The sequence below is a fragment of the Phyllostomus discolor genome, chromosome 12 (assembly GCF_004126475.2).
Source record: "Phyllostomus discolor isolate MPI-MPIP mPhyDis1 chromosome 12, mPhyDis1.pri.v3, whole genome shotgun sequence".
NCBI lineage: Eukaryota > Metazoa > Chordata > Mammalia > Chiroptera > Phyllostomidae > Phyllostomus > Phyllostomus discolor.
Window position 1 is genome coordinate 23,018,336 of NC_040914.2, and position 23,192 is coordinate 23,041,527.

General features: G+C 39.8%; 2 protein-coding genes, 1 non-coding gene and 1 pseudogene across 12 annotated transcripts in view; 2 read left to right on the forward strand and 2 right to left on the reverse strand.

The window, feature by feature from the left end:
* Positions 1-12,218, forward strand: part of ZNF350 (zinc finger protein 350) — a 182,586-nt gene extending 170,368 nt beyond the window's left edge. For 3 of the 4 annotated variants that reach the window (XM_028529793.2, XM_036013233.1, XM_036013232.1), the window contains 4 exons: positions 5,008-5,204; positions 5,720-5,846; positions 6,134-6,229; positions 9,815-12,218. In XM_028529793.2, the coding sequence (XP_028385594.1) occupies positions 5,190-5,204; positions 5,720-5,846; positions 6,134-6,229; positions 9,815-11,163 (1,587 nt within the window). In that variant the 5' untranslated portion in view covers positions 5,008-5,189 and the 3' untranslated portion in view covers positions 11,164-12,218. The remainder of the gene's footprint in view (positions 1-5,007; positions 5,205-5,719; positions 5,847-6,133; positions 6,230-9,814) is intronic. The other variant, XM_036013234.1, reaches the window with a different exon arrangement.
* LOC114511123 (zinc finger protein 350-like) overlaps positions 1-22,970 on the forward strand; it is a 200,292-nt gene extending 177,322 nt beyond the window's left edge. For 3 of the 7 annotated variants that reach the window (XM_036013248.1, XM_036013246.1, XM_036013247.1), the window contains 4 exons: positions 16,574-16,767; positions 17,266-17,392; positions 17,680-17,775; positions 19,791-21,155. In XM_036013248.1, coding sequence (XP_035869141.1) covers positions 16,753-16,767; positions 17,266-17,392; positions 17,680-17,775; positions 19,791-21,118 — 1,566 coding nt within the window. In that variant the 5' untranslated portion in view covers positions 16,574-16,752 and the 3' untranslated portion in view covers positions 21,119-21,155. Of the gene's footprint in view, positions 1-13,262; positions 14,729-14,770; positions 14,890-15,145; positions 16,208-16,573; positions 16,768-17,265; positions 17,393-17,679; positions 17,776-19,790 lie in introns of those variants that run through there. The other 4 variants (XM_036013244.1, XM_036013245.1, XM_028529794.2 and 1 more) reach the window with 4 other exon arrangements.
* LOC114511748 lies at positions 1,065-1,211 on the reverse strand. The gene has a single exon (XR_003685722.1).
* On the reverse strand, positions 3,138-3,672 carry LOC114510637 (annotated as a pseudogene).
* Positions 22,971-23,192: the final 222 nt, after the last annotated feature.

Genomic DNA, 23,192 nt, shown 5'->3' on the forward strand with positions numbered 1-23,192 from the left:
TGTGTGTATTTGGGAGACATGGTATCTCTAAAGTGCTTGATTTTCTCAGTCACCTTCACAGTCAACCTTTCCATTTATTTAAGTGTTAAAATTTCTCTGAACACTTCTTGCTACTTATGAAATATTTTTGATGTTCTCCCAAATGATAATTCATAAATTTTGTTTGTTGATATCCTGTTTGTTAGTCACTGGGGAAGATACGTTGAAATCTTTTATTAGTTTGGATTTGTTTATCTCTTCTTGTTTTCAGTCCACCTATATTGTAGACATATCAAGGCTATATTGTTAGGTGCATATAAATGAAACACTTTTATAAGGGGTAAATTGAACTTTTTACCAGTGAGCATTGTTTCTCTTTCTCAGTAGTAAGTTTTGGTTTTCTGGTGCATTTGGTCTGAGAATATACTTATGCCAGATTATTTGTGCTGACTCTTTCTTTTTATTAAGTATATTTTATTGATTACGCTATTACAGTTGACCCATTTTTCCCCTTTGCACCCCTCTGCCCAGTACCCCCATTCTTTGCAACAATCCCCCCACTTAGTTCATGTCCATGGGTGGTACATACAAGTTCTTTGGTTTCTCCATTTCCTATATTATTCCTGTCTATTCTGTACCTACTAATTATGCTTCTTATTCCCTGTACCTTTTCCCCCATTCTCCTCCCTCCCCATCCCCACTGATAACCCTCCATGTGATCTCCATTCCTATGAATCTGTTTCTGTTCTAGTTTTTGGCTTTTTAAAATAAATATATTTTTATTTATTTTTAGAGAGGGAGGGTAAGAAGAGAGAGAGAGACATCAACATATGGTTGCCTCTCGCACACCCCCTACTGGGGACCTGGCCTGTAACCCAGACATGTGCTGTAGACTGGGAATTGAACCAGGGACCCTTTGGTTCTCAGGCCAGCACTCAATCCACTGAGCCACACCAGCCAGGGCTTTTGCTTTGTTTTTGTTTTTGTTTTTTTTGAGGTTCAGTTGTTGAGAATTGTGAATTTGTTGTTATTTTACTATTCATAGTTTTGATCTTTGTTTTCTTTTCTTTTTTTTTTAATGGGGTCAGATCAGAATTGCCTCGATAATCAGCAGCCTGGGACAAGCCCAGCCTTGTCTATCTGATCAATTCATCACTTTTGAGCACCAGGCCCCAAAGGACCAGCTCCTTTTTCTTAATAAGTACCTTTAACATTTCATATAATAAGGGCTTGGTGACGATGAACTCCTTTAGCTTTATCTTGTCTGGGAAGCACTTTATCTGCCCTTCCATTCTAAATGATGGCTTTGCCGGATAGAGTAATCTTGATGTAGGTCCTTGCCTTTCATGACTTTGAATACTTCTTTCCAGCCCCTTCTTGCCCACAGGGTTTCTTTTGAGAAATTAGCTGATAGTCGTATAGGAACTCCTTTGTAGGTAACTCTCTTCTTTTGTCTTGCTGCTTTTAAGATTCTCTCTTTATCTTTAACCTTTGGCATTTTAATTATGATTTGTCTTGTGGCCATCTTTGGGTCTAATTTGTTTGGGGCTCTCTGAGCTTCCTGGACTTGTATGTCTATTTCCTTCATCAAATTGGGGACTTTTTTTCCATTATTTTTTCCAAATAAGTTTTCAGTTTCTTGCTCTTCTTCTTCTTCTGGTACCCCCATGATTCAGATGTTGGTATGTTTAAAGTTGTCCCAGGGGTTTCTAAGCCTCTGCACATTTTTTTTGAATTCTTGTTTCTTCTTTCTGTTCTAGGTGAGTGTTTATTTCTTCCTCTTGTTCCAGATCCTTGATTTAAGTCCTGGATTCCTTCCCTTCACTGTTGGTTCCCTGTATATTTTTTCTTTTCTTTTTAAAATTAATTAGTTTATTTGTCTTTCGAGAGAGGGAAGAGAGGGAGAAAGGGAGAGAAATACCACATGTAAGAGAACATCAACCAGTTGCTTCTCACACACCTCTAACTGGGGGCCTGGCTTGCAACCCAGGCTTGTTCCCTGACTGGGAATCAAACCAGCGACCTTTTAGTTTGCAGGCTAGTGAGTAACCCACTGAGCCAAACCAGCCAGGGCAGTTTCTTGTATATTTTTTAAATTTTATTTTGTATAGCGTTCATATCTTCCTTTATTATGTGGTCATACTCAATCATTTATCTGAACATTTTGATTACAAGTGTTTTGAACTCTGCATCTGATAGGTTGGCTATCTCCTCGTGGCTTAGTTCTTTTTTTTTTTGGAGTTTTGATCCATTCTTTCATTTGAATCCTGTTTTATTCTCTCAATTTATCACCATACCTGTTATGTATGTAGTAAGGGGCAGAGTCTTAGGTGTTTGCTAGGGTGGGGCAACCCTTTTTGTTATATTGCTGTGCTATATGTGGGGGTGTGGGGGGGTTTTGAAGAAGGAACAATGCTGCTTGCTTGGTTGTTGCCCTGCTTTCAGTCACTTCCCCTAATTCCCCCAAGTGACTGGCACTCTTCCAGCTGCTGCCTTAGTTTTGATTCCCTGTGTGGGTGGGCTTGTGTACATTCTAGGACCATATGGGTCCCTGAAATGGACTCTCCTGAGAGGCTGGCAGTTTCTTCAGCTCTCGCACCCCCTCACAGGTTTTTACAGCTAGAGTTTATAAGGCTTTATTTTCCCAGTGCTGGAACTCTGGGGTTGCATGGTCTGTCTTAGACCTGGTATGGCTTGCTCTCCAGGTATCACTGCTGGGTTTTTGTCTACCACATGTGAATGTGAAACCACCTGTTCTGCCAGCAGCTGCTGCGTCGCTGTCACTGCCTTGCTGCTGCCACCACATGGTGGCCACACTATATCCTGTCCTTTCCAGTTCCCTGTCTCTGTCCCTCCTACCTGTCTCAAGGAATATTTCTTCTTTAATTCCTTGGTTATCAGACTTCCAGGCAGTTTGATTTTCTGGCAAGTGGTTGTTCTTTTGGTTTTAGATTGGTTGTTATCCTTCTTATGGTTGTGCAAGGAGATGTAGTGTATCTACCTGTGCCTCCATCTTGGCTGGAAGTCAGTGGTGACTCTTCTCTTGATGTATTTCTTTCTAAACTTGTATTTCAAGCTTTCTGTATTGTTATATTTCAGACATGTCATCTATAATAGCATGTTATTCAATTTTAAATATAAGTTGAGTGTGACAGTATTGATGTGCTAGTATTTAATGTAATTATTTGGAATCCTTGTTGTGTGTGTGTGGTTTTTTCTCTTCAAGTTTTTAATGAAAGCTGTATATAGGATTTCATTATACCTGCATTTTCTCAATTGTTTCTTGCTTGTATTTGCTCTTTTCCTTTTCTACTTGGTGAGATTTGGCTTTATATTTAAGGATTTTTTTGTAGACTTTGTCTAGTTTTAGTCTAGTGATAACCACTTTGCTGTGGTAAATGCCCACATGAACAGTTGTACCATTAACTTTCTGCCACTGCACTTGTTTAATATAGATGATATATTTCTTCCTGTAACCCTGGACTACTTTGCCAATATGCTGCCCTTTGTAATGTCCTCATACAACCTGACTTTATCATCCTTTTGAATGGGCATGAATCGAACATTGTACTTCTGTCTCAACTCTTTGGAAAGAAGAAAAGACATAATCTTCCTGTGAATGTGGGAAGGTTGATTGAAATCCCTTTTATGGTTCTTGCTGTGGTCAGAAGTTATAAAGGGATTGAACTTCATTTTGACTGCTGGCTCCTTTGTGACGGCCACAAAAGAGAAGAGCTGTTGTGTTTATACTTAATATAATTTTTAGTATATCATGTTTAAAAACAGTCATCTAAGTGCATTGAACTTGCCCCCATTATTCTCTTTTCCATATTTTATTTATTTATTTTTGCCTTGTTTTGGATACTTTTTTAAAAGTTTATTTGTTGATATTTACAGAGAGAGAGGAGGGATGGGGAGAGAGAAATACCAATTTTTAGTTCCATTTTTTTATGCATTTATTGGTTGACTTTTTAAAAAAATAATCTTCACCTGAGGACACTTTTTTTCATTGCTTGTAGAGAGAGAGGAAGAGAGAGGGGGGAAGAGGGAAAAAATCTATGTGAAAGAGATACATTGATTGGTTGCCTCACCAACGCATCCCGACTAGGGCTCTTATTGGCAACCTAGATATGTGCCCTGACGGTGGATTGAACTGGCATCCTTTCACTTTACTCAACAATGCTCTAACCAATGGAGCTACACCAGCCAGGGCTCATTGGTTGATTCTTGTATATGACCTGAATGAGGATTGAACCTGCAACCTTGGTTATTGGGATGATGCTCTAACCAACTGAACTTCCTGGCGAGAGCTTAGATGAAGATTTTGATTTATATATCCCCCACCCATAAGCATGGAAATTATGTATTTTAAGACAACTGTTGGTTTTCATCCTGACAATAGAGATTACATAGAACCTGGAGCTTTCTTAAATTCTTGTGTTAAATAATAAGTTTACACTCTTCTGACAATACAGGGATCTTAAAGCACTTCATTTACCACCTTTCAGTTTACTTACAATGTTGTTTACTTTTGTATGTATTTTAAAACCTCCTAAGATATTATTGTTATTGCTTATGAGACAGTGCTGATGACTTATCCAGTGCCTTGGTTTCTCCCTGAAATGTGTGCAGTCACAGGGTATAGAAAAATGTTTGAAGAAGCCCCTGAGGAAACATGTTTTAAAGGGAACAGTGTACCAATCTCCACCTTTCATATGATCTGCTTTGTATAAGTGATTTTACTGAGACTCACCTGCCTCTGAGGCATGGTTTGGGGAAGTATGTAATTTCCCAGGTCTCCTTTGACAGTCACACCACACCACGTACACTCCACAAGATAAAGAAGTACCTCTACCACAGAAAGAACCTAGGACTTTATTGGCCAGTAGAATAAATACTCTGGGGATACCATATGAAGGGATACTAGTGATACTGTGGGCATTGTGTGAGAGTCAGGGCCCAGGAGCACTGTAGCATCTGGGTCAAGAGGAAATGTACTACCCACTGAGTTTTCTTCTCAATCTACAGGTCCTGACTCCCCATGGGCAATAGAATTATGTGAAGCAGGAGGACGTTGCAGGGTTGGGTATCAGCATTTCTGGACACACACCTGGCTGCAGACAGAATTTCTGGACAGAAATTTAGAGCAGACCCAGAACACACCACAACAGAGCCTGCCTTTGCCAAATCTTTGCAGAGAACAGAAGAAAATGCTCCAGACTCAGGTGATTTTGGGTTTGTTTTATCCTTTCCTTTCTTCAGTAATGGATTTTTAGAGGCCTATGAAAAACCACCTCCATTAATCTGAAAAGGATACAGTATAAAATATGTAGTATATACAATATCTTTTGGCTCAAATATATGAATATGGTGTTTCTAGGTTAACAAAATTTAATTTCTTCACATGATAGATACTTGTAATCATATGAATACATGCATGCCTGAAAGCACATTTCCAAAATACAGGGTGGGGCAAAATTAAGTTTACAGTTGTAAGTATGCAAAACACAGAGTTCGTTCTTTGATTGTTTATTATTGTATTATTTTCCATACAAACAACTGTAAACATACTTTTATACCACCCTGTATTTTACTAGGCATGTGATTACTCAACTATATCTTAAAATAAAAACCACTCGCTATATAGATACAGCCTATAAAGTAAAAATGAGAAGAAAATCTAACATTTCTGCCGTATTTAAAGTATATCATGCCATTAAACAGCACCATGTTGTTACAGGAGTTTCTGACATTTCGTGATGTGGCCGTGGACTTTACCTTGGAGGAGTGGCAGCTCCTGGACTCTGATCAGAAGGACCTGTACAGAGATGTGATGTTGGAGAACTACAGCAATCTGGTGTCAGTGGGTGAGGACAGCTCCCTGGTGTCACTCAGATGGTTTCTAGTCAGTGGCCTTTCCATCCCCAGCTTGTGAAAGCTTGGGCATGTCTGTGGTTTTCTGAAGTGGTAGATGAGTCTTAGTTCCTTCTCTGGCCTCAGATCAGTATGTTCACCCTTCTCTTGAGACAAAAGCCTTTACATTTAATTTGTAAGTGTGAAAATTCTTTTGTCCTGAAATGTAACATTCTGTGGTCTTCACAGAACCCAAGTCTTTTTCAGTTAGTCTAAGTCTTCTACCATTCCCCATGAACAGGTTATGAATCCAGCAATCCAGACGTATTCTCCAAGTTGGATCATGGAGAAGCACCATGGACAAAGGAAGGTGAAATTCACTGTGGAAACCATTCAGGTGAGTTAAGAGAACCAGCAAACGATAGGCTGTGGAAATCACAATCTCGTTGTTCAGAGAAGAGGCTTAGAAGTGAAGGGCATTTGTGGATAGGTAAGCAGTGCCTCCATGCATGTCTCTCCCAGTTAGAGACCTCTTTATCTTTTTAGGAATTTAGGGAAAAATAGATTTATTTATTTCTTATGGGGTGTGAGCCCTCTTTATTTTATGTTCACCTTGATATTTTGTTTGTATGGTTTTGTTTTTTAGGATTCTCAAATCTTTCTCTTCTTCATAGTCTTCCACCTCCCCTGCTATAAGATTCTACTCTCTTTCTCCAAAGAGAAAACTGTGCTCACTGTCCTCTGACCACTGCCCCGTTCTGCCCCGGTAATGTGGATTTCCCTTCCTACCCTTTCTTGGATGCTGTGCCCTCAAAGTAAACTGGTCTTCACTGTGCCTTTGCTTTTCTTTTTCTCTTAGCTTCACTTTTTCTTCACTTTAAGGTTCTTCAACTGTTATGTTTTCCAGTTCCTCATTTGATCCACTAGCCCTTCAAAGTTTTCTTCATTCTAATCAGCTAAGCTGTTTTTGTTTCCTATACAGGCCCCCCAAATTTGATCTCCCCACTGTGATCCACCACAAACTATATTATGTAGAATTTACTCATATTGATGGCAATTCTCCTGAGCTCCCAATAACTGCAGGAACCTAGAATCATCATCCCTGCCATAAAAGCCCTGTGAGTTCAGGTTCACCTTCACTCCTATGCATCTGCCATTCTGGCCGTCCAGTGTCACCTCAGTTGTTTCTGTCCACAGAGCTCTCTTCTTTAAAGGAGTCTTCTGCTCATGATGTGTTTCAACTAGGAGATTCATTTTAATACATACATTCTCAGTTCCAGCCTATACCAGACCATAACTCTTTCCTACTTCAAATTAATTCCTTTGTGTATTTATTGAGTTTGAACTTTGTTCTTGTTTACTATAGATGTTACTACTGTAGTATTCACTTTTCCGAAACTTTTATATTCCTTTCCACCATATTTTAAAGACATTAAGTCCCAGTTAACTTCATTATCCATCATATGATTAAAGTTTTTCTTTCTGTGATCTGCATGATACGATCACAAAGAGATAAATTTCCATCTAATCTCTGAAATGCTGTTGAATGTGTTCCATACATGTTGTTACTTCCTTGAGTCATCATCGATAAATTATTTTTTGATAACCTAGTGTAATGTGGGGGCAAGAGCAGTGAGAAAAAGCATACAAATAGACCAAAAGTTTTCATTGTAAGAGGAATAAAAAAATGAATCAAAACACACAAATAATACATCTAGGTGGAGAAAAGTGCTGTGATAAAAATTTAGTCAGCAGAATGGAACAAGTTCTGGGGACATGCTGCTCTTAGGATGGGTACAAACACTCTCATAAAATGCCTTTGAGCCAAGAGATGAAGGATGTTAGGCTGTTGGGCTATGAGATTCCAAGTAGAGAGGACAGCAAGTTGAAATGGCAGGAATGTGTGTGGGAAACAGCATGGAGCCCATGTGGAAGTAGAGTGGGCTGTTGGGAATATACTGGAAATGAGGTCAGAGTGGCAACAGAGGCAGGAGGAGGGGAAAGTAAGGTTCGTCCTGTAATCTATGTTATAGAATGATGATTTCCCTCCTAATAAGATGAGAAAACCTGTGGAGCTGTTGAGTGCTGAAATGACATGAAATAATTTCCATTTTCACTGATGGACATAGACAATACTGTGGTGATTGGAGGGGGTAGGAGGGTAAGTGAAGGTGGAAGAGGGTATGGGAAAAATGCTAATAAGTACATAAATATTTGAGGTTGTGTGAAAAAAAATAATAGAAAAATAATTTCCCTTTTCAAAGGATCCCTTCAGTGACTGTAGAAAGCAGACAGTAGCGGGAAGGCCTTAGGCAGGACACCCATGGAGGAGGCTATTGCAAAACATGAGGAGGGCATAGTGGCTTCCATGTGCATTGAGGGCTGAATGTCAGTCAGACTCTGGAGACATTTATTATAGCAGGCAGTTAAATTTTTGTTCCTTTATTTTGTTATTTTAGTGTTCTAGGCAGATGAGATTTGATTTGGTTCAATATGGGCTATGAAAGGAAGAAATGGATGAAGGTTGATAGAAAGGTCCTTGGGATGAGAATTACTTTAAGGAACATTAAGCAGCATAGGGGAATAATGAGCACTTGGCCTTGGCTGTGGTTTTAGGAATAAGACATCTTCATTAAGGTGCAGTAGAGCAGGTAGATGACAGATGTGAGTAGGCTTCCTGGGTAAGGCATGTCCCAAAGTAAAACTGCAAAGGTCAGAGGTCAGAGACTTGTGGCAGGAGTGTGTCTGAAGAACCTTAGGAAGGCAGAAAACTGTACTTGAACAACAATTTAAAAAATGTTAAAAATAAATAAATTAATTAAAAAAAATTTTTTATTAATAAGAAAAGAAAAGAGCAGACAGGATAAGACTGCAGGTAAGATCAGCAGGGTGGCAGCTGGGGATTCTATAAGGGCATTTCAAAACCCTTGGTTTTATTCCTCATGAGATGATAATCCTCTAGGGACTTCTGAATAGAGGACTGTTCTGATATAATTTATGTGGAAAGGATTGTTTGGGCTACTGCATGGAAAACACATCACTGGCAAGGGAGGAACAGGACAACCAGGCAGGAGACTATGCAATGACACAACAGAGTGACTGGCTTCGGGTATAGTTCAGTTCTGGGCATATTCCTAAAGGAGGGCAGGCAGGATTTATCACAGAGGTACATGTAGTATGTGAGTGAGAGAAACAGATGAAGGGCGATGCTGAGAAGTTTTCTTCTGGTTAAAGAAAAGAGTATACTTTTCATTTACGGTGATGAAGATGACATGTGGAGGACTTTTGATTGGGAAGTTAAGGGCTCTATTTTGGAGGTTATTAGAGGTGGTAGGAGCTCTCTGCTCTGTCATCATCTTACTTCTGCCATGCCCACCACAATAATGAATCCACAGTGAATCTTGGCTTCTTTCCAAATGTAGCCTGATTTCTTTCACCTCTCTTCATCTCCACTTTGCTTTTCCACCTGTGTTCACAACCTGCAGCTGTTTCTTGCGTGTGTCTTTGCCCCTTAAGTGACTTTAGCAAAGTGCAGTATAGGCTCCATAAACATGAGGACTATGTTTGTGTATCCCCAACTTAGGGTCATGTTGGTATACAGTAGTCACAGGGATGTGGAAAGAGTGAGTCTTGTGTCTGTCTCTCACCAGTGTGGATGAGGTAGCTCTTCTCTCTATGTCTGCTGATACCATAAATTGCTTATATTTTACAGTTTGACAAGGCCTCACAAAGCAGGCAGATCTGTGTTTTGCTTGCTGTATTGTGAATTATGTAACCCGTTTTACACTCAAGTCTTACCTTTAGTTTCTTTTTGCTATTGTGTTTTCCAGTATTCAAGGAACATTGAACATGGAGTTTTGTTTACTCTTACATCCCAAGGTCATCACAAAAACAACATATCACGGTTTTGTTTGGTTTGTGTTTTTAAACTTTTCTTCCAGTTCAAGATACTGGATGAGTTCATTGTGCTTTTCTTTCCTAGAAATCTGGAAACTTGATGATCATCTGCCAGAGCACTTACAAAATGAAAGTATTGACAATAGCCTAGAACAATGGCACAAATGTAATACATTTGAAAATACTGTCCATAAGAGCAGAACCTGTTTTCTGTTACATAAAAAGTGGATGTTTATCTCACATGGAGAAAGTATGAAATCAAATCTATCTTTATTTAACCAGACTAGAAGCCGTGAAATTAAGACTCCCACTGAGCTTTCTGCAGATGGGAAATCCTTTCTCCATGCTAAAAGTGAACATTTTCAGGCTGAAATGAAATTCCCCCAAAATCAAAAACTCATCAGCACTAAGTCCCAACTCATCAAACATCAGAAACCTCAGAAAAGAGAGAAGCCACATGTATGTGGTGAATGTGGAAAATCCTTCGTGAAGAAGTCTTGGCTCACTGATCATCAGATCATTCATACAGGTGAGAAGCCCCATCAGTGTAGTCTGTGTGGGAAAGCCTTCTCCAGAAAGTTCATGCTCACTGAACACCAGAGAACACACACAGGAGAGAAACCTTATAAATGCTCTGAGTGTGGTAAAGCCTTTCTCAAGAAATCACGGCTGAATATACACCAAAAAACACACACAGGAGAGAAACCCTTCATATGCAGTGATTGTGGGAAAGGCTTCATCCAGAAGGGCAATCTTGTTGTACATCGGCGAATTCACACAGGCGAGAAACCTTATATATGCAATGAATGTGGCAAAGGCTTCATTCAGAAGACATGCCTCATAGCACATCAGAGATTTCACACAGGAAAGACACCCTTTGTGTGCAGTGAATGTGGAAAATCCTGCTCCCAGAAGTCAGGTCTCATTAAACATCAAAGAATTCACACTGGAGAGAAACCCTTTGAATGCAGTGACTGTGGAAAAGCCTTCACCACTAAGCAGAAGCTCATTGTCCATCAAAGAACTCATACAGGAGAGAGACCCTATTCCTGCAACGAGTGTGGGAAAGCTTTTGCCTACATGTCGTGCCTTGTGAAACATAAAAGAATACACACAAGAGAGAAATGTGGTGATTCAGTCAAGGTGGAAAATCCTCTCACAGAAAGTCTCAGCTCATCACTGACCAGTGTGGTCCTGCAAGAGAAAAACTTTGTTAATACAGTGGCTACACAGGTGCCTTCTGTGGTCCCTCAGACAGCATTAAATGTCAGTGGGCTCCTAGCAAACAGAAATGTAGTCATAGTGGGCCAGCCTGTGGCCAGACGTGCGCCCTCAGGAGGATTTGCACAGGATAGAAACCTTATGAATGCAGTGAGTAAGGACTCACCTTCAGTCATCAATTACATGTTATTTTATGTCACAGGAAACCAATAGGAATATACTCAGACATTCTGTGTGTAAAGATTTGATCAAAACTTTCTACCTCAGGTTATGGTTGAAAAGTATATCCTGAGAGAAATTATATAAATGCTGAGACTGGGAAGTTATGCCTCTCTGCATTGACACAGAGGCATAATTGGCTGTTAACCCAGACACATACATCAGTTGGCCTGTTGTGTTGGTTAAAGGAATGAATGAAGCTATGTGGAAGCAATAATTGAATTTTTAAAACATAAACAGAATTGATATCTGGAATGTTGATATGAGTAAAAAACACTAAAGGGTTAATACTTCTTTGGTGTGATGTGTTTTTGTATTTATCAATTCAGTTTTCCCCTCCAGGATGAAGTGGTAATGGAAAATGGGGATGTCTAGTGTAAACTCTAGAAGTTTATATATTATGTTGAGGGACTTATGAAACAGCAGCTTTAGATTGAGTCCATTCATTTATAGTCAGTGGTTTTCAAATATTTCTCTTGAACCTGGTTTTGTTAAAAAAAAAAGTGAGGACACAGTGTTGATCAAACAGAAGGTGGGCATGGTGTCCTGGGAGAGCACTGAGGTAGCTGGGTTATCTTATCTCTTAAGTGGCACCTATACACACCAGTGAATCTAGTAAGAGGATATCAATATCTACACTCATGAAATGGACATATTTTTAGTTCATTCTGGTTGTCTTAAGAAAATACCATGGCCTGGGTGGTTTATAAAAGCAGAAACTTATTTCTTACACCTCTAGAAGCTACGTGTCCCGTTTCAGGGCATAAATCACCTCTGAAATGTCCACTTCTTAGTTCCATCACATTTGGGTTTAGGCTTTGATGAGTGAATTTTAGGGGGACATGAAATACTGCATAGCGAATATGCAGTAATTGGTTCAAAGGTTTATGATCATTTCCTGTTCAAGGGACTTGTTATTTGGAAGGAGGGCAAGGACTCTTAATAGATTTCCAGCACCTCAGTAAGTTATTATTTTAATGCCTATGTATTATCTCCAAATAGTTGAAAAATTCCTTGGTCACTTTTATGCTCTTTAGATTTCACATTTTTTTAAAGATTTTATTTATTTTTTAGAGAGGGAAGGGAGGGAGAAAGAGAGAGAGAGAGAAACATCAATGTGTGGTTGCTAGGGGCCATGGCCTGCAACCCAGGCATGTGCCCTGACTGGGAATCGAACCTGCGACAGTTTGGTTCGCAGCCCGTGCTCAATCCACTGAGCTACGCCAGCCAGGGCAGATTTCACATTTTAAAAAAGTAAATAAAAACTCAGTTGCCAGGTACACTAAATCACATTTCAAGTGTCCAGTAGCCATATGTGACTAGTGGCCACCTCACTGGACACCACAGTGATCAAAACATTATAGCTAAGTATATGGCTACTCAGAGAAATCTATCATAATTCCATCATCCCATAAAGTTATACTGGAAAGCAGTGGTTGACATGATTTTGTATTTCCCAGCACAGAAAAATAAAAACAAATATATACTGATTTGCAAAGTGAATGAATCAGCTAAAATGACTTATCAGAGCATTTTGTCACTGAAAAGAATGAGCCATTGGAAGGCAGTTGTAAAGAATAGTTGTCTTTTCCCAAATTATTTATGATTAGAGACTTTAACTGAATATAAACTGAGCAGAGCAGAATAAAGATTTTCAGAATAAATAGACTAAAAGGGATGACAAGAATCTTAGCTCTAAGAATGAAGAATATAGGAGATAGGAGGTGAGATCCTTAAGGGACGTCATTGAGAAGTGCCTGTGGGTCTGTGAACAGGACTTTCCACCCTTGAGAGCTGCCACCATTTCAAAGATTCCAGCTTCATTGTTACCTGCTGAATTGAGACGTACTTTGTCTTCATTTTTCATTCTCTGTCTCTTGGGAGTGGGGCTCTTGCATTCTCGCTATCCAGAGTAGTATCATTTAATCTCATAACTGTCCCATAGTTTCCCACCTATCCAAGTTACAAAAAGTGAGTGTTGCTCATAGGAAAAGAAATGGAAATTTGTTTTTTCATGTGGTAGCTATTTCAGAAATCAATCTCAAATGCTAGGTTTTGGGTAATTCATTCCTTCAGATGTATTTCCAGATGTATAGCCACCTTCTGTGGCTATATCAGTGAGCAAAGCAGGCAAAGGAGCAGCATTTATGGACCTTACAATCTAGTTAGGGAGACAGGAGATGGATTACGGGTATGTAGTCTCAGGATGTGATAAATCCTATGAGGAAAAATAAAGCTTCATAATAATTACTACAATAATAGTAATTTATTGTAACATCTGGATAGTAATTTATAGTAATGTATAGGTTGTGATGGGGGAGATATTCCTGCATGCCCTGCTAGGCTTTTCTGGATATAATTTGAACCAAGACAGTTTTGAGGGGAGTCACCCATCATAACTGCATGGAGAGAACATCCCAGGGCAGTTTGCATTCCTTTTTTAAAATATCTAATTGTTTAATATTTTCAATTATAGTTGACACAGAATTATAGTAGTTTCAGGTGTACAACATAGTGATTCGGCATGTATATAATTTACAAAATGATCAGGTAAATCCAGCACAGGCCTGTTTCTAATGATTGATAGGCTTCCTGCCTCAGAAACTTAATGAATGCAGATTTCCCAGTCACATCCCACACCCGCTAAACCAGGACTATGCCTTTTAAACAACTGCCTGATCCACGCCACATTTTGACATTCTTTGCCGAAAATCCTGGGTTACACCTACATCACCACGTTTATAATATACCTTTCAATGGGATGGATACAGATTGTGCTCTTGCCATTGATTCTGGACTTTTACAGGCCTCACTTTAGTAGCCTTTTTCTGAGGCCCCTCCCCCAATGCCAACTGAGGTTCTTCCTAGCCATTCTTTCCTAGTTGGTGATGGCCAGCCTCACACTCTACCAACTTCCGGAAATCTTTATGTTCTTAAAGACCTCTTCAAGTCAACTATTTTCCAGCCAGAGCTGTGGGGGTCAGCCTACCAGATGTATTACCTGCCCCTTCCTAGGAGTGCCGCCTCTGCTACTATACTGACACCTGAACTCCCAATTGTCCTTTTAGAAACTTTTTTTTCTTAACATTTTTTTATTGTCGTTCAATGTTTTTTTAAATGTGTATAAAGTGAAGAATATAGTCCGCGGCTCTATTACTTTTCTGCTCAGCCTGCTAAAAGCATCTTAAGTCTCAGAGTGTTTGCATCGCGAAGCGCTGGAAATGCACCCATTTTTCGCAACCTTCCAAGTGCCGGAAAACGAGATAATTTCAATAGCTCCTCACCTTTCCACCACCCATGACTACAGGTCCCATAGCCCGGGCTCTGCTTCTGTACGGCACTCAGGTGTCCCAACATGGCGGCCCCCGTGGCGGCCCCCAAGGCGCCACTGCGAGATAGGCGCGGACATATTGCTAACGAATACGGAAATGGTTGCTGAGTTTATTCAAACGCCTGAGAGCGTCCTCGGCTACCGTAGACTGAGCGGGACGGTGCGGAAGTTGAAGCAGTTCCCGGAAATACAACGTTTGTGATCTTGCGGGTCTGGCGAAAAACTCAGGTCAGTGTGTGGTTTTTGTCTCTAGAAGTTTTTGTCACGGTGGAAGTTTTGTTTCTCACAGGGTGACACGTGGGCGAGGTGTAGTATGGAGCGTGGAGTCATCATTGGGGTAGGAGGGGGAGGGTAGAAGCGCCCAGGTGGAGCTAGTTAAGATGAACCAGGTGGGAAAGGGAATTGAAGTATTTGAGGGGTACTAGACGCGTAAGTCTGTGGTTGGTGTGTCTTGGGGGTCGGTGCACCGATTAAGACTTTGTTGAGATGATGTCCTTGTCCCGACTGTCAGGGTGTGGGGTTCTGCAGGTATCCTCAGTTGTAGGGGGTGCACGTGGCGTTTAGAACGGTTGCATTGTGAGATTCAGGTTGGGGATTTGCTACCTTGCTCACTGATCTTGGAGCTGGCGGCGTGGGTGGTCATCGCATTGGGGTACCTGGCACCGACTAATGATTAACCTAAAAAAAGAGAAATCAGTGTCTTTGGTGCGGAGAGGCTTGGGACAGTGAAGTTTTGGACGTCTGGACCCCTGGTGTTTGGTTTAACTTAAGAACTTGGCTGTTGCTGGGGACAGAAGGGATTAGGGCCCTGAGCATTAGTTCCATCCCTGTGGTTTTTTTTATCCTTTAGGGAAAAATCCACCAACAACCCTTTGTTGTGTGTCCTCTGTGGCACCTTTCCCATTGCAAAGGCAGAATTGGGTCGTTGTGACATCGACACTTTGGTCTGCAAATTGGAAAATGTTAATCTGTCTCAGAAAATGTTTGTCAACCCCTGCACTCACCTCTTAATACAATATGTAACAGTTGACAATGTTGTTTATTTGCCTGAAATGCATTCATACGTTTTTCTTTGCTAACAGAATCTCCATTTTATTTACTGTCTATCCCTCTGGCAAGGTGACCCATATGCCAGTGTATTAGTGAATCCCGGTCATTCTTAGTCAACAGTGGTGGCTCTAGTTTCCATCGATAGTGATTGAATTACTATGAAATGAGCATAGGTACATGGTGCAGCTTTACCTGGTCATATACGTGAATAAAGGTTAGTTGTTCCTGGGAGAGAATTTTCTTTTAAATACGTAATTCCTTGAATCTAAAGGGGAGCAGTTTGATACCCTAAAATGTGCTCCTTTGGGATGTTGATTATTTTATGCTGGTTAATTTGAAGAGACTGCAGTCCTGGGAGAAAACCTAGTAGAAATTACCTCTCATAAAGGACATTTATATTGGTAAAGGCAGTCTCATATGTGAGGGTGTCTCCTTCAATATACCAAACCCACCTTAAGTATCAGTGGAGGAAGCAGGACTTATATCTGGATTTATAATCTTAAGTTTGTTTACTGTGCTCTTCTTAGTAACCTACCCTAACTGACTCTCCACCCCCAGCATTTTTTGATTTTAGGTGAAGGTGGTATTTCCTGTGTTGGTGGCTGCCATTTTGGCCAGTTACTCCATTTTCTTGGGTCACTTCCATGTATATAGGAAGTATGCATCTTATTAATCTTGTTGATTGTTTGTTTTTCCCCTGTTAATCTGTATTACATCAATTTAATTATTAGACCAGCCAAAGAACCTAGAAGAGAAGGAAGAGTTATTTTGCCCCTACATTGTTATTTCCCTCATCTTCTTTCACAGTCAAGTCACTCCACCTAAAACTCCACAGAATAAAGGAATACCTCCACTGCATTTCTTCTGGCTTTATTGGCCAGAAGAATACATACTCTGGGGACACCATATGAAGGGATACTAGTTATATTGTGGGCACTGTGTGAGAGTCAGGGCCCAGGAGCACTGTAGCATCTGTGTCAAGAGGAAATGTACCACCCACTGAATTTTCTTCTCAATCCACAGGTCCTGACTCCCCAGGAGCAATAGAATCATGTGAAGCAGGAGGAAGTTGCAGGGTTGGGTATAAGCACGTCTGGGGACACACCTGACTGAAGACAGATTTCTGAACAGAAATTTAGAGCAGACCCAGAACACACCAAGACAGAGCCTCCCTTTGCCAGCTTTTTTCATAGAACAAGAAAATGCTCCAGGCTCAAGTACTTGGTTTTATCCTTTCCTTTCTTCATTAACGGATTTTTAGAGGCCTATTAAAAATCACCTCAGTTAATAAAAAAAATTTATATATTACTGTATATGTATTTTCTCTCTAATATATGAATGTGGTATTTCTAGGTTAACAAGAACAATTAACTTCTTTACATGACAGAAACTTCTAATTATATGAATGCATGGATGACTGCACAATTACAAAAGTGGTAGGGCAGATGTAGGCTTACAGTTGTGAGTATGTGAAACAGTTGATTCTTATATTGTTTGTCTTTTTCTTTATTAATTGTATTATTTTCTATAGGAACTGTAAACCTACCTTTGTCCCACCCTGCATTTTATTAGGCATGTGATTATTCAACTGTATCTTAAAATAAAGCCCACTTGTGATATAGATACAGCCTATAAAGTGAAAATAAGAAGAAAAACTAACATTTCTGCCATATTTAAATTACATCATGCCATTAAACAGCACGATGTTGTTACAGGAGTTTCTGACATTTCATGATGTGGCCGTGGACTTTACCTTAGAGGAGTGGCAGCTCCTGGACTCTGATCAGAAGGACCTGTACAGAGATGTGATGTTGGAGAACTACAGCAACCTGGTGTCAGTGGGTGAGGACAGCTCCCTGGTGTCACTCAGATGGTTTCTAGTCAGTGGCCTTTCCATCCCCAGCTTGTGAAAGCTTGGGCATGTCTGTGGTTTTCTGAAGTGGTAGATGAGTCTTAGTTCCTTCTCTGGCCTCAGATCAGTATGTTCACCCTTCTCTTGAGACAAAAGCCTTTACATTTAATTTGTAAGTGTGAAAATTCTTTTGTCCTGAAATGTAACATTCTGTGGTCTTCACAGAACCCAAGTCTTTTTCAGTTAGTCTAAGTCTTCTACCATTCCCCATGAACAGGTTATGAATCCAGCAATCCAGACGTATTCTCCAAGTTGGATCATGGAGAAACACCATGGACAGAGGAAGGTGAAATCCACTGTGGAAACCATTCAGGTGAGTTAGAGAACCAGCATAGGATAGGCTGTGGAAATCCTATTCTAGTCATTCAGAGTGAAGGGGGTTTGTGGATAGGTAAGCATTACCTCTGGACATATCTCTCTTAGTTAGAGATCTCTTTATCTTTCTAGGAGCTTAGAGAAAAATGGATTCCTTTATTTTTCTGGGGTATGAGCCATCTTTATTTTATCTTCACCTTGATATTTTGTTTGTATGGTTTTGTTTTTTAGGATTCTCAAATCTTTCTCTTCTTCATAGTCTTCCACTTCCTTTGCTATAAGATTGCACTGTCTTTCTCCAAAGAGAAAACTGTGCTCACTGCCTTCTGACCACTGTTCCTTTCTGCTCCTAGTAATGTGGACTTCCCTTCCTAATTTCCACCCCTCTTGGATGTCTCTAAAGTAAACTGGTCTTCACTGTGCCTTTGCTTTTCTTTTTCTCTTAGCTTGACTTTTTCTTCACTCTGAGGTTCTTCAACTGTTCTGTTTCTATTTCCTAACCTGATCCACTAGCCCTTCAAATTTTTGTTCATTCTAATCAGCTGAGCTGCTTTTGTTTCCTACATAAGCCCCCCAGATTCAATCTCCCCACTGTTATCCACCACAGACTCTATTGTGTAGAATTTACTCATCTTGATAGCAATTCTCCTGAGCTCGCAATAACTACAAGGACGTAGAATCATTGTACCTCCCAGAAAAGCCCTGTGAGTTTAGGTTCACCTTCATTCTTGTGCATCTGCCATCCTGGCCATCCAGTGTCACCTCAGTTGTTCTTGCCCACAGAGCTCTCTTATTTAAAGGAGTCTTCTGTTCATGTGTTTCAATGAGGAGATTCATTTTAATACATACATTCTCAGTTCCAGCCTATACCAGACCATAACTCATTCCTACTTTAAATTAATTCTTTCGTGTATTTACTAATTCTTATTTTGCTTGGTGTTTATCATAGATATTACTACATTACTTACCTCCTGAGAGGTTTTGTTTTTCCTCCCATCATATTCTGACAACAGTAAATCCCAATTAACTGTTACCTCACACGTGACATGAAATTCTTCAGTTATTTCTGTGATATATCTTGCTCATGCAGAGATTTCCATTTTCTTTCCTAAACTCTGCAGTGTGTTCCATACATGGGATTGCTTCCTTGATTTATCCTTTTCTAAATTACTCTTGATAGCCTAGTATAAGCCAGAGGATAACAACAGTGAGAAATGGCATACAAAGAGACCAAGAGCTCTCATTCTACCTAAAAGGAGGAGACATAAAATCAATCAAAATAAAAAAGTAAATAATTTGCATACAGAGTAAAGACTGCTGTAATGAAATTAAGTCAGCATTAATAGAACAGGAAGAACTGGGGCTGCGGTTACTGCCTTGGTTTAGGAACACCTCTCTGAGGTGTAGTTTGTAAGTCAGAGGTGCTAGGAGCGCTCTGCTTTGTCATCACCTTAGTCGCACCATGTGCACCACAATAATGAATACACTGTGAGTTCTGGCTTCAAAAATGTAGTCTGATTCTTTCACCTTTCTCCATCTCTAATGCACGTTTCTATCTGTGTTCACAACTTGCAGCTGTTTGTTGCATGTGTCTTTGCTTTTTTAAGTGGCTTCTTCAAAGACAGTGGAGGCTCTGTGAACATAAGGATTGTGCTTGTGTGCCCCACTTAGAGCCATGTTAGTACACAATAATCATCAGTGAAGAATGTGGAAATACTGAGTCTGTCCCTCACCAATGTAGATGAGATAGCCCTCCTACCTGTGGTCTGATGCTACAGTAAATTGCTTGTATTTTACAATCTGCATGTTTGGCAAGGTCAGTAATTAGAATGTAGCCAAATTTGTGTTCATTTCTTTTTATTACCTGTACCATTGTACAAGGAACATGAAACATGGAGTTTTAGTTACATATCATCAGGTCATCACTAAAAAAGACACTTCACATCAAGGTATATTTTTTTCATTACCTTTCTTCCAAATGAAGATGACAGAGGAATTCATTTTGTTTCCTAGAAATCTGGAAACTTGATGACCATCTGCTGGAGAACACAGAAAGTGAAAGCATGGAGAATAGCCTGGAACAATGGCACAAAAATAATGTATTTGAAAATTGTGTCCATTGGAGCAAAAGTCATTTTCTGTTACAACAAAATCATGGTACATTTGACTCACATGGAAAAAGTATGAAATCAGATTTGTCTTTACCTAACCAGAGCAGAAACTATGAAATCAAGAGGCCCACTGAACTTTCTGGAAATGGGAAATCCTTTTTCCATGCCAACAGTAAACAGTTTCAGACTGAAATGAAATTCCTGGAAATTCAAAAACTCATCAGCACCAAGTCCCAACTCATCAAGCATCAGAAACCTCAGAAAATAAGGAAACAACATATATGCAGTGAATGTGGGAAAGCCTTCTTGAAGAAGTGGTTGCTTAATGATCACCAGAATCTTCATACAGGAGAGAAGCCCCATCAGTGTAGTCTATGTGGGAAAGCCTTCTCCAGAAAGGTTACACTGAAGGAACACTGGAGATCACATATAGGAAAGAAACCTCATGAATGCAGAGAGTGTGGCAAAGCCTTTGTCAAGAAATCACAGCTCAATATACATTATAAAATACACACAGGGGAGAAACCTTTTGTATGCAGTGACTGTGGGAAGCGCTTTATCCAGAAGGGCAATCTCATGGTACATCTACGGATTCACACAGGTGAGAAACCTTATATATGTAATGAATGTGGAAAAGGCTTCAGCCAAAAGACATCTCTCACAACACATCAGAGACTTCACACAGGAAAGACACCCTTTGTGTGTAGTGAATGTGGAAAATCCTGTTCCCAGAAGACAGGTCTCATTAAACATGAAAGAATTCACACTGGAGAGAAACCCTTTGAATGCAGTGACTGTGGGAAAGCCTTTATTGGGAAGCCACAGCTTGTTGTACATCAGAGAATTCATACAGGGGAGAGACCCTATGGTTGTAATGAATGTGGGAAAGCCTTCAGAGCAAAGTCAGTCCTCAATGAACATCAGAAAATTCACTCAGTCAAGGTGGTACATCCTCTCTCAGAGAGTCAAATGTCATCAAAGACTAGTGTCCTGCAGGAGAAGAACCTTGTTAATACAATGGCTATGCAGGTGCCTTCTCTGGCCCCTCAGACAGCATTAAATGTCAGTGGACTCCTAGTAAACAGAAATGTAGTCATAGTGGGCCAGCCTGTGGCCAGCTGTGCACCCTCAGGAGGATTTGCACAGAATAGAAACCTCATGAATGCAGTGAGTGTGGATTCACCTTCAGTTGTCAATTATGTGTTATATTATGTCACAGGAAACCAATAGGAAAAACTCAGACACATTCTGTGTGCAAGGATTTGATCAAAACTTTCTACCTCAGGTTATAGTTGAAAGTATATCCTGAGAAGTTGTATGAATGCTGAGACTGGGAAGTCATGATATCCTCATTCTATTCAATATGTGCATTGACACAGAGGCATAATCTGATGTTAACCTAGAGACATACGTCAATTGGTCTATTAAAGGAATGAAAGAAGCTAAGTGAAGCCAGTAAGTGAAGTTTTTTAAAACATAAAAGTTATTTGTATCTGGGATGTTGCTATGAATAAAAAACCAGGAAGGAGGTAATACTGGGTTGGTGGGATCTGGAGCATATATATATTAATTCAGTTTCCCTAGACCAAAGTGAAGGATTAATTGAAAATTTGGATGTCTACCATAAACTCTTAGCAGTTTATATTATGTAGCGGGATTATGAAATAACAGGTTCAGATTGAGTCAATTCATTCATTTATATCAAGATTTTGTCACATCCTGCCCTTATATCTGGTTCTGTTCCAGGAGCTGAGGATAAACTGGTGACCAAAACAGAAACTCACCCTGGCTGTGTGGTTCTGTGGATTGAGTTCCAGCCTGTGAACCGAAAGGTTGCTGGTTGATTCTCAGTCAGGGCACATGCCTGGGTTGCAGGCCAGATCCCCAGTTGGGGACATACAAGAAGCATTCAATCCATGTTTCTCTCCCTCTCCTTCTCCCTACCCCTGTCTAAAAATAAGTAAAATATAAGGAAATTGAAAAAACTGAAAAAAAGAAACAAAAAAGGTGGGGAGGATTCTCAAAACAGAAAACCCATGATCTCCACGAGAGAGCTTTGAGGTAGTTGGGTTATCTTTAAGTGGGATCTCTATACTCCAGTTAATCTAGTGAGAGGATGTAATTGTCTTTATTAGGTGAAATGGACATGGAATAATTGGTTCAAGGGGATATGACAATTTACTGCTAAAGGAGCATATTTTGAGAGATTGGGGAGGGACTCTTTAGTGGCAGTTAAGTACCACAAAATATAAGTTATTTTTTTTTAAGCCCATTAGTTTTCTCCACAAGGACATTGTACATTTAAAAAAAAATTTTAATGGCTTTATTTAAATTTTAATTGTTTAAAATAATTGAACACCAAGGAGTAAAAAAATCAGTTCTCTCTTTGCACTGACCATATTTCACATGCTCAACAGTTATGTGAGGAGTGGATATAGCAAAATGAGCATAACTGAAACCAGGAGAAAAATCACTATCATTTCCATTGTATCAGAAAATAATATTGGTGAGTACTGGATTCCATATTTTATATTTCTCAGCACATTAAGAAAACCAAAACCCTAATTACATATAGACTTGGAAAGTAAATGAATGAACTAAGAGTCTAATCTGAATATATTTTGTCATTGATGAAAACAGTTCTATTCTGGAGAGCAGGAAAAGAAAATGCTTCCTAAAATTAATGGAACAAAAAACAAAATGAGAACCTTAGTCTCTAAGAATGGTGGGCAGTATAAGAAATGGGAGGTGACATCTATGTGTAATGTTTTGGAGATGAATCTGTAGATTTGCCCACAGGGCTATCACCTATCAAAAGGATTATGGCTCTTTTGGGACCTGCTGAATTGAGACTTGTGAATTCTATCTCCCTCATTCCATCCCACTTTGTTGAGAGTGGGTTCTTTGCCTTGATCCCATGAGGCTGTAACACCCCAGTACAGTCTTTCTTAGGAAAAGAAATGGAAATTGGCTATGCTGTGGCTGTCTCAGAATTCAGTTGAAATCTTGGTAATTTTCTCCTAGAAATAAAGTACCATCACTGTGCAAATGTACACTTTTACACACATGATACATCAGTGAACACAAGAGGCAAAATTATGGAAATTTTAATCTGGATTAATATCCCCATCATGACCCTCACAGTAACTTTGTAATGGAATGGATTCAGGGAAGGCAGTCTCCAGGAAAGCATTGGTCATGTGTGCTCCACCATCCAGATGTCCACATCTGGTCTTGTGAAACTCCACATCTGCCCTTGCCATGCTCACATTGGCTCATTCGTGAAACTGAATAGTCAGGGCTT